At 29.1% G+C, this 12,249-nt stretch overlaps 1 protein-coding gene across 1 annotated transcript; it reads left to right on the forward strand.

Annotated features, from left to right (window-relative positions):
* Positions 1-548: 548 nt before the first annotated feature.
* On the forward strand, positions 549-11,484 carry LOC116778012 (retinaldehyde-binding protein 1). The gene is made up of 7 exons (XM_032671853.2): positions 549-673; positions 6,264-6,487; positions 7,625-7,784; positions 8,282-8,343; positions 8,616-8,809; positions 10,304-10,420; positions 10,801-11,484. The coding sequence occupies exons 2-7, from the start codon at positions 6,274-6,276 to the stop codon at positions 11,059-11,061; spliced, it is 1,008 nt and encodes a 335-aa protein (XP_032527744.1). The 5' UTR covers positions 549-673; positions 6,264-6,273; the 3' UTR covers positions 11,062-11,484.
* The last annotated feature ends 765 nt before the right edge of the window (positions 11,485-12,249 follow it).

Consider the following 12,249-nt stretch of genomic DNA (forward strand, 5'->3'; position numbering starts at 1 on the left):
GGATAATAGAATGAGCTTTTGAGTTAAATGATTATATGACGGGTTGCAGACATTTCTGGGATATAAGACATTTCTGAAATATAAGATGATTTGAACTCGCACCTTTGGAAATAATATATGAGCCAAAACAGGAAGATATTAAAATTTAAATAATATTTCAATCGATTTTTGTAAAACAAACACCAAATAACGTCATTATGAATATCATAATAAGATAAAGAAATAAATTTTATAGACGAAGATCGTAAGGGAATTCAATTTTTTTTTAATTTATTTCAGTAAATATTTACCATTATTACTTATCAATATAATTTTACTCACGTAAACCAAGACTAAAATAAATGTTAACAATTTTTTATATTTTTAAACTATATCTCTGCAGCAGTTGTATGAAATTTAGGTACAATTTATAATATTGCATCGTAAACCGGCCTAAAGTTAGCTAATAATTTGGGGCATTAATACTTTTTTGGTGATTAAAATTTTCAAAAACACATACATGTATAATAATAGCAAAGATTATAAGGTTGCTTCATATGCGTGGTATATTGCATGGTTTGAGCAAGCGTGGCTAGAAGTTGTGTGCGCAGACGCAGTCGAATCATTGCCTTGTGGTGATTCGTTGAGTGTACCGCTTCGCTCTCCAGGATACATAACTACAATTTTTTTATTAGTGAGTTATTTATGTTTAATATTAAACTATACTATATTAATTGCTTTTTTGTCTTTTTTAGCGGTTGTATTATTTTTGGGGATTTTTTTATTATTCTGTTTTTTACATATATGTATATTATGTATATAATATTTTTTTATTTTTTATTTCTTCCGTCTACATGTATGAATGATTCACTCATTCTTTTGTTGCGCTGCCAGTGTTATAAATGGCCTATATATTTATTATAATATTTATCTTTACAATTTAAAAAATATATAATTAAAAAAACATACGATCACTTATGATATGACATGAATCGAAGGATAATATTTTCCATTTGCGTATTGTTACGATTGTTATAACAATATACAGAAGATATTCAGTGATCATATCTTCCGTTCTATTTTTCATATGTATAGCTATTATGACATAACCTGTATATTTCATGTGGTAAGAACATTAAATTACTGTGTACTATTGTTATAAAATTGGCTCAAAACTAGACAGCTATTCCGCAACGCTTGTTTACTTTTACGTTTATGCTTTAATACAAGTTACATAACGCAACCAAAATCGCCAAAAAACGTTGGTCATGATCATCTCTTGACGACCTACTAAATATTGACCAACCATTGTGTTTCGTTACTGCTTTGGCATAAATAATTACGCATAAATTTAATTAGTCTTATAAAAGAATGATATTCAAAGCTCGTGTAAGAAACAAAAACCGAACAAAAATTTTAAGGATAATTAAATTTATAAAACCCGTCCAGTAATTTTTTTTGTTGTCATAAAGAATTTTCTAGAAGGATGTCGTGGAATAAAACTCTTGTTTTGTTTATTAATCATGCAAACAACCAAAATCTGTTAACGTTCAATTGTATTATAATACATGATGTACACTATAGTGTATATCATGATTTTGCGGATGCTGAAATAATTCTTACTACTTATAAATTTTCAGTCTTATAGTAAACAGTTGAATAATAATAATTTACCCAAGTTATAGCAGCCACCCAATTAATTATGCTTCACTTAACTATTATAAAACTGTCATAAACTGGCAATAATATTATTTAGAATTAAAACTGTTCTATCTTATAAAAATTACCCAGTAATCGTCGTTACTACGTCGTGAAACGTGCTCATATCATTGGGATTTCCTAGTTGTCAATCGACACGGTCAACTAGTTGTTTATAACTGATACACTTTGCATATGCATATAAGCTTTGTATTTCAGAAAATATTATTAGAACTATAAGATTCTGGCAAAATATTGACAATTATTAAAATCACAGTACAAATTTAAGCATAATAACGACCAGTTGGAACTTTTTTTTTTTTTGTATCTTTGACATTTTTTTTGTAAGTTGTAAGTGTTATTATGATAAAAATATGGTAAATATGTTCCTGATGTGTTTGAAAACAAATACTAAGAAAACCTTCAGGAAATTAATTCGGTTCTATTAATTAATTTTAAGGCTATACCAGTAAATTTTTAAGGTTAATCTAAAAAAAAAATACATGTCGTCATTTACCTTCTTGGGTTTATTTTAAAAAGACTTGTCGTCCTCGATGGCATACAGACAAAGGTCTATTCGTATTCTCCATCTCATTAATTTAGAAACTTTTAGCGGTTAGTCTTATTACTAATATAATAATTAAACTAACTAAGGATTTTGCATTTATAACACTAATTAGTATGGATAAGTAAAATAGTATCAAAATTGATTTTAATAATAAATAATATTCCATATTAATGTAAATATATCCACATTCTATCCTTACTAATATTATGAGCCCAAAATAATTAACTTACAAACTTTTTGGTAATAAAAAGAGGGCAGAAGTTTTTAGCTTTTCCTTAAATTTTACTCTAAAATATGTGTAAAATAATTAGTCACTTGATAAACAATTCATGTCCGAACAGTTTAATTACAAAAAAAAAAGTTATAAATGAATTGAAATTAATTGTTAAAAAAAATTATAACATCCTATTTATTAAAGTTCTCAAACAGTAATGTATGTACAATTATGTTTTGTATTCATACATAGTGGAGCTCGAACTCGTTTTTTTACATTTTTCCTAACCACAACTTTGTCTCTGATAATGTGACTGAGGTTTGATTACGAGTCTTCGTAGTAAATATATCTAACGTTACAGTATTATATACCTTGCATACCTTATTCAAGGTTATTACCAGAAAAAAAATTACGATGGCGATTTATAATTAAATATTGTTTATAATTTGTATCAGCGCTCACAAAGATAATGATACTGTTTGTGGTGGGAAAAATACTTGCGGAACGTGGAAATTTATACTTAATGACAGTTAATTATATTAATAAAACGATTCCAATGGTTTTTGTTAAGAAGATAATTTAACAGCGAATATATTGGCTGAAATGGTAGCCGTGACTTTTTAAGGTTTACTAAAACTGGACTTTGGACAAAATAAAAACAGATATTTCGAATACCAATGAAAAGAAAAACATAAACGATAAGTGACCTTTTTGAGAATTCTATTGACTGACATTCTACAAATGAAAACTGGTTCTAAATCTAATTTAACGATACTGTATAGTTGATTAAAAATTTAATAAATAATGAACCTTCAAACTTGGCTTAGTCTTATTACTTAACCAGAAAACGTAAGCTTTAAGTCGTTTAACATGTTGTCCCATAAAAGAAATCAGTTGACTTTAATGTATTTATTTCTTCCTTGCATTGCCTGTATTACTTGCGAGGAAGTTCTAGATCAGCCTGAAAAAATTAAATTAAATCTCAGCGATTTACAAGCGATGAGGCCGAATGATACAGTCAAATGTTTGTCACATTTAACAAGACATAAACTATCAACAGCGGAAGCCAAACTCATTTGGAGTAATATTGTTGACTACTATAACGATACCCAAAACATTCCAGATGATGTTCTTAAAGAACTTCATTGGGTGAGCACTGTTGTGACTCCGGAAGAATTCTCTAATTTAACATTGAGCAATATCGAAGTTATAAGTACTTTAGGCATTGATTACGGACTGTCAATGGATCAGCTCGACGCCATAGCGGACCGTGTCAGGGAAGACTTTGGAGGAAAACAGCCAGAGGACTACACTAGTTATGATTTGATTGGACTCCGAAAAATACTATGTGCTTTCAATGCAAGTGAAATAAACAGAATCCATCCAAAAGCATACAAAGAAGCTGCAAATGTGATTGGAAATCTTAAGAACTGTGACTATGAAGTTTTGAAAGCTTTTGCTGCATTGGCTATCAAGAAAGCTGCTTTCGGTCCACCAAGATTTTGGACCAGTGGGACTTTAAAAATTGTAGGTGCTGTGGCAAATTTCTTCCCCAAGGAATCCGTAAATTTTAAAAAATTAAACAACGACGGCACGAAATGATAAAATTGTAATCGTAACCTAAAATTAAATGACAGAGATCAAATTCTCAACAAATAGGCCTAGTTAAAGTCATTATATAAAGATAGAGACCTACTTATATTATATAGACCTTCATTCGTTCAAGTATATTAAATAACTGACCGACACGTTTCAATGCCTTTAGGAAACATGAGGTTAAGAGATCGCTTGTACTTATACTTGTAATTCTGAGTCATTCTTTGAAAAATTAAATTAAATATAAATATCGCTTACCGCAATAATTTCATGTAGTAAAAGAAAATAAATCGAAAAAATTTAAATCATCACATATACAATCTATTATTATTTAGCAACACCCAGTCAAGCAACACAGTTCAATTCCTTTATATTCTTATTTCAATTATTAATTAATTATATAAATAAATTACAGAGATCGTGCTAAATATTTAAACGATCCAAGGTGAATAGCTATGAAATCCAACAACTGTTATTTTAGATTTCAATAATTGCATCACAACTTGGGCTATAGATCTGTTGATCATATGTAATAATGACTGTCGTTAAAGTAATAATCGTTGTCTATTATCACTTACACTAATGTTTTATGTAGAACTAATCAAATACAATTAATCTGACAGATTTTAATAGCAATCACAATGTGAATGATTTTTCAGAAAGAGGTTATGGGTTATGTTTATACATTTTTTTTTATATAAATAAATTAAATACTTAATTTAAAAAATAGGTACAAGTGTGAGTAATGAAATGTTTTGTTGTAAATTAAATGGTTATAAATATATAATATAAATACCTTAAAGACCTTTTACACTCTACGTATAAGGTTTTGTCTTTGAAAACTGATAAAAAAATTATCAAAGGTATAGTACTCTAATTGATTGTTGTTTAATTTAAAAAAATAATTCTACATTACGTATTGAAATTTCTAAAATTTAAATAAAAACTAATATTATGCTTTAAAATGGTTAGTGGGTTAGCGATTTATTTTATTATATAACGTTGTGGGAAAATTTTTACAAGATAAAATATTTTTACAAGATAATTTTACAAGGTAAAATAATTGTAATGCCGTGCTTTTTGTTTCACACAAACAAAAAAAAAGAAACAGTAATTACGGATATGTTTTTTTGTTTCACTATTTTATAAAAAAAAAAATTATCTCCTTTTTTGTACCATATAACCGCTATTCTGAGCATTGGTTATTAAGTGTCTACTTCGGCGGTGGATAACCATAAAAACGTATGTTACTATAGTATTGAACATTTAACATCTCGATGAGATTTAAATGGTATAAGTTAAACTATTTTTTAATGTTTAGAAAATAATATAAAATTAAATAAGGTATATTTGTTTCCTACGTGCATAAAATAGACTTACATACGGATTCATAAAGAACCTTGCTTCTAAATTATCAGATATATTTCATTGATCGGCCTTCGAGAAACCTGTTCAAATTATAACGATTTACTAACCCAATGCATGACACAATTAATTGCTACATACAATATTATTTCATGTTTTCAATGACGTTGTACGAATGACCCTAAACAGAGGGTCAATTAATTAAGTAAATTATTAAATTGGATTTGAAAAATCAAACATTAAATATAATAATAGTACGTTCTTAAAATATTAACAGTATAACATTCTCTTAAGTTTTGTGATCTTTGATAGAAGAATTAATCTTATGATAGATTAATTAATTAGAGTATTAACTCTACTTGGTAAGTCGAATAACACAAATGTTGAGTTGTTCCAATACTATAACACGAGTAATTACTATATCAGAATAGATACATGCAATTGGTAATATAATTTTTAAGGGATATTAACGAAATGCTAAGGAAATAGTGCAACTTGATTACTTGTTTATACATATTACATTGGAAATAACGTCACAGTAATTCTAGTTTCTTTTTAATTAGCGTGTTTATAGCTGGTGAATCAATCGGTGATTAATAAATAGTGTTTAACGTTTATTATTACCTCGAGCGGTGAGGCCTTAACGCTTGACTCCAATATTAACAACTTCCTAGCAATTGATAATATAACATTAAAAATATGACACTAATAATACCAAGGATTTATTTATCCGCTGTGCTATCGAAGTTTATTATTGTTATATGTGTATTAAAAATTTAATGAGCAACATTTTATCGTAGTTTATAAATTCAATATATTCACATTGTTATTTGTTTGTTTAAGTTTTATAAAAATGACGACGGCGAGCGTTCTGTTAACCGTTGGGACAACTTGGAGTTCTAACACGGACATATGTAACAAAGATGAAAAACTCGGCCGTACAATCAGGAACGCGCCAGTGGTTGCGGCGAGAGAGTTGCGTGAGACTCCATCAGGAAGAGAACAGGCCTTGAGAATAATGAGGGAATGGATGCAACAGAACTGTGACATCAAAAACGTTAGACAAGGTGGGTTCGTTATTTGGATTATCACTTTTATTGGTTCTTCGGGAGTCTTTAAATCAAATCCTTATACTAAGACATTAAAAATATTATCGGATTAGTGTATTTTTTACATCTTGATTAATTTTCTCCCGTTTTTTTTTCGAATTTTCAACGTTGCGGAAGCGATTTATCACTTTCCTCCGATATAAGGAAGGTGGATGAGTATATGAGACTCCCTGGCATTGGCTCAAAAATGCCCACAAAACGAAAACGGTTACTATCATCGGCCTAGCAGATAGCCACGGCGTTGCTTGCGCATTTGATCGTGACAGTTTCATTTTTAACTACCTTCTGGCGGAATTATACTGAAGCTTTGTCAATTTGTAGAGGAAAAAAAAAACTGAAAAATTGTTTCACTTTTATATAACTTCGGTGACTGGCTACATATTTATGACGTGCTTAGGATATTTTAGTAAACATATTCTGTTTTATTAGCGACTACGCGTCAAATATCATAATGATCTTTAATTGGCAAAAAAAACATCCACCGATATCGATTTCGGATAAATGACACGTTCAACGTTGCTAGTTTTTATAAGAAACGACGTCATCTATCCAAAGTGGTGTGAAGTAAAACCAGCTTTTTGGATGTTTACTGAGAAAACATTTGACGTAAAATATTTGGAGTGAATTTTAATTCATCGTAAATAGTTTTACCACGATATTATTTCGTCTTCTTAGATCATGTGACAAAAATTAGGAATGTTTTATAATATTATCTGTGAGCTGTTTCTAACATTTAATAAAATAGTTTTATTTTTATTTTTTAAGTTCCATTTAGTTTACGAGGTTTACGTTAAATTAAAATCAACAAAAAAAAAACGTAATTGAAAGATCCTAATTTATAGTTGGGCTTAAAATAATATAGATGTTCATCAAAAGTCTTAAATGTTAAATAAAATCATAATTCGGTATTAATACAAAAAAAGGTAAAAAAATACATGGAATTAATAAGGCAATTTATATTAGATATTTTTTTTTTAACATTAATCACTGACAATGGTGTAAATAAACAATGAAGAGATTTATGTTCACCGGTATAAGCATATATATTATGTACATATGTATATAGTGTATACTGACGTCAGCATTCTCTTACAGATGATTCATTTTTGTTGCGTTTCCTTCGTCACAAGAAATTCAGCGTGCCGATGGCTCAGCAGACCCTACTGAAATATTTGAGCCTTAGGAAATACTATCCAAGTATCTTTAAGAACATGGATTGTGAAAATCCCAAAATAAAAGATATAATAAACAGCGGGTAAGTATACATATATACATACATTCACTAGAATTGTAAAAAATATTCCTTATGCCACATTGTTTTATAAATATGAAATATACTATTACAAAAGTATGTTTTAAAACTTACTTCCCGCATTATTTTTATATTAATCTAAAATCTTTAGAAACTGTTATATTTTTAAACATGAATATGTACAAAACTGACCTTAATACTCAAAAATCTAAACCCACTGACATGATTACAAAATAACCATCCGTATTTAGCAACGGACTTGGCCAATTTATTATTTTAATTAAAATCGTCACAAGGTGGCATGGTTTCAGGAAATCAAGCTTTATGTTATACGTCTTTAGTGTTATTTTTTATTGCTATAAAACGTATCGGAACGGTTATTCGAAAGTGCCCAAGCAAAGCCTTGAACTCTTAGCATTGCGAGTATGTTATATAAGAGTTGTTCATACATCGATGACATAATACTGTTTGAAGTTTCAAAGTTATTTCCTAATTCAAAGGTACATAGCCGTGTCACCTGTCCGTGACAGCAATGGACGGAGGGTCATCATTTACAACATGGGTAAGATTATATATTTTCACCTCACACTTATTGTTAGTTTCATATAGCTGTGCGAACTATCGCGGGGCCAGTTTAAGCGTTTGCGACTGTATGTGCCATTGCGATGTTATTGACTTTGACATTAGTATAATATCTATATATAATACGTATAAGGATTTCCTTATCTGTGATTTAATTTTAGTTATTATTTATTGATATTAATTGGATTATTTGTTTGGGAATGCTAATATTGTAGACAAATATGTTTTAGTCCAAGGTGAACTTTTTTGCAGGTAAATTCGATCCCATTAAGTACAGCTGCTGGGACATGTGTCGAGCTCATGTGGTGGTTTATGAGAGTTTGCTTGAGGATCCAAACGATCAGGTCTTTGGTTTCACTCACGTTGGTGATGGGAGCGGATCTACCACATCCCACGTCACTGCCTGGAACCCTATAGATTTTGCGAGGCTACTAAAGTGGGGCGAGGTGAGTTGGAAGAAGATAGTAAAAAAAAAAAAACAAAGTAACGTTTTTTCCCTTCATTAAAATAATAATACTTGCGGCCATGATCGCTACATTTTTTATTTATTTAATGATGGGTGGCAAGTGAAACCAGTTCGGACCTCATCGTGTGCCTTTTGAAGACAACCTTCTCCTTATTTTAGTATGACACAATATTCTTTTTTACATCATCGTCTACAAAAGTAAATTTATGTATTGCATAAGTAGCAAATGTCAAGTATGAAAAATAATATATTGTTCCAATTGAACTCTAGATTGAGAACGTTTAAAATATTCAAAATCGTGTGATGTTTGCGTGTAGGTATGTACGAAGTAATGATAAATAATTGCTAATAATAATAGCGCTTCATATCTTCCAAGTTCTAAGGTTAACCAATTTAAGGGCAGTTAAATATCAAGGTTTTAAGAAATCGTCCCCTAATTAAAATTTGTTAAATTATATAAAGAATATATCTTATATAATCACGATACCACAATAGAATTGGTTGGTAGCATTGTTTCAAACTGTTTAGATAAAAAAAAAACATGTCGCAATAAATCATAAGATTCAATAATCATTTATTTACAATTAACATATTAAAATAAATATTAGAATACCTAACATTTAAATTATTTTGGCTGCAAAAATTTTCCACTATAAACCAAACATCCGTTTATGGACGAATGAAAAAAACATGTTTAAGTGTATATTCACATTTAAGAATCCACAAATAAAAATCGACTGTGTCAACTTTATTTTTACACAAAAATATATTTATGTTAGCCTTTGATATTTATTTGAATGCACCTAAAATATAAGTTATAACTTATATTTTACACAAATTGCGGCTTGTATGATTTTCCATGAGCATCCCTTTTACATAGTTTTTATTAGATTTTACAAAAACACAGCATTTAGATGGGAACATGTAATAAGATTGCATTGTAATTTTTTCAATCACGTAACAAAGAACCCACATTTATCATTGAAATGCAGTGGTCCTTGACATTTTGGAAAAGAAAGTATAAATTCATTGTGATCGGTGAGTGATTGCTGTTAAGATAATTTGTGACTTACATTCATGTGTTTCCTGTCAGGGAATAGAACAGTACTGCATTTATCTTTATGATAAAAAACAAGTTGCTTCGATCATGTGTACGTTCCTTTAGATTTTATTCAAATGTTATCAAAGGATTTTATTTGCCTTCTTTGTATATAATCAAGTTTATCAAAATTAAAGATAATATAAACTTGTTTTGTTATTAATTTTATTCTTATTACGTGAGGGCCGTTGTTTTATTAATTTATATCTTTTAACGTGTAGTATAAAACTAGTTGGCGAGATCGAGTGCCTTTTTGATAAATACTTATCAAAACAATATCGTTACCTATTGGACACTAGTAGTGTAATCTTTAGACATAAGTCGTAATTGACAAAGGGTTTACAATTAGGTTATAATTTTGACTATTCTTTATAGCAATCGTTGCCAATGCGCCACAAGGAATTCCAGTTGGTAAATGTTCCCGCTGCATTAAAATACATTATAGACTTCGCAACCAGCAAAGTATCCCCTAAAATGAGCGAGAGATTGATTGTAAGTATAACGTCCGTATTATAACGAGAACAGAAAACAAATAGTTGTATAATGAAATTCGAATACAGTTAAAAATAATAAGAGTTTAGATTAGAACAAATAATTTATAAATAAAATTTACAAAATGTTTTGCGTGAACAACGATTATTTACATTTTGTCCGAGTTGTTAAAAATGTATATGTCAATAAGTGGCTTAAAACCGGCTCACGCCATTTGTAATTGAGGAAATAACATTTGGCAATGTGTTTACGAATGTAGAACGTTCTTTGTGTTTCGTAAAAAAACAAAAAGCTACCGTCCTTAGATAGTTTGATTATTTTTAAACCGACCTCACGTTTATCAGCTAATTACATGTTTATAATTAATAAATATGTTTCAGATACATACAAATATGAAGAATTTGCACAACAAAGTCGACGTATCCTGCCTACCGACATCCTTCGGTGGTCACATACCGTTACAAGATATGATTCGTTTTACAAAAGATTTGCTTAATGAAAGGCGACAAACTGTTCTGGCTCTCGATGATATGGAAATTCTAAGCACAAGGGGAATCATTTCGTCCAGAAAGCCTACCAACGCGCTGAAACCCGAATCAATTTCCGTTGAAGGAAGCTTTAGGAAATTAGAGATTGATTAACTGTGATTATTCTGATACTATATAGTTATTTTTAAACATTTTTTATTTGTAATTTTTATGTTTAAGATTATGTCTTGTATTGTTAGTTGATAAATTTATTACGCCTACTTATTTTTAAACAATTACATTTAAATATTAATTCAGTCTATTGGAATAATAAAATTGTGTGGTGTATTTTTGGATATAGTTAACGAGGAAGTTATTACTTCTATATTATAAATTGACAATAATTTACATCTATTGTTGTTTTTTAGATATAAATATATATATTAATATTGTCATTGAAATATGTTTATCTTGTAACGATGATATATAATGGCTATCAAATAAATTAGTACCCAATTAAAATATGTACGTGTGGGAATACAACATTATACGTATTAACGTACTTTTTGGATCTAAATAAATGGTATTTTAAAGGAATTAGTTATTACTTATACACATATATAAAGTTAGTAAACGATTTTTTTTCTAGATCATTCTATAACTCTTTAAAGATACCTCAATGTGTTTGCTTAAGCCATGAAAAATTCAAACCACCTGACAATAATTTGGTCTTAAAACTCTTCCGTACATTAACAAAGTACTGTCACATTTAAATTTACATTTATATCATCTTATTTAAAAAATAGATAAAAAATAACGTCTTCATTTGTATATACATATTAAAAATATTATATTAGAAATTTCTTCACTCTATGAAATATGGTTATTCATTTAAGGTTAATAAATAAATACAAAATTTCATCTAGCACACTTATTCGTATTTATGATGTGATAAGGTAGGTGCATCATCATGATATTGAAAATGTATACGACACTGAGAATCTGAATAAATTAATTCGGTTTTGTGTGACATTGATAGCGTCTTGCATTCCTCTGCTATACCTAGTCTTTGACGGATGTTAATCCATTCTAAATATTAAAATGAACACAAAATTTGTATCAGAAATCCACTCTGATACCCGGCTTCTGAGCAGAGCTTAACGATTATTGTAGTAAATTTAACGAGAAATCAATGAAAAACGTAAACTAGCTAACGTAGTTGACTACAGCTAATATATAGGAACTAAATTATTCTACTATCCGAAAGCAGTTTCAATATTTAATTTCTAAGCACTCCTTGATTTTTTCTTCTAAATATTTTATTTGGCTCTTTCTATATACTACAATTTTGGAATAATATAT

Source organism: Danaus plexippus, chromosome Z, assembly GCF_018135715.1.
Source record: "Danaus plexippus chromosome Z, MEX_DaPlex, whole genome shotgun sequence".
NCBI classification, from domain to species: Eukaryota; Metazoa; Arthropoda; class Insecta; order Lepidoptera; family Nymphalidae; genus Danaus; species Danaus plexippus.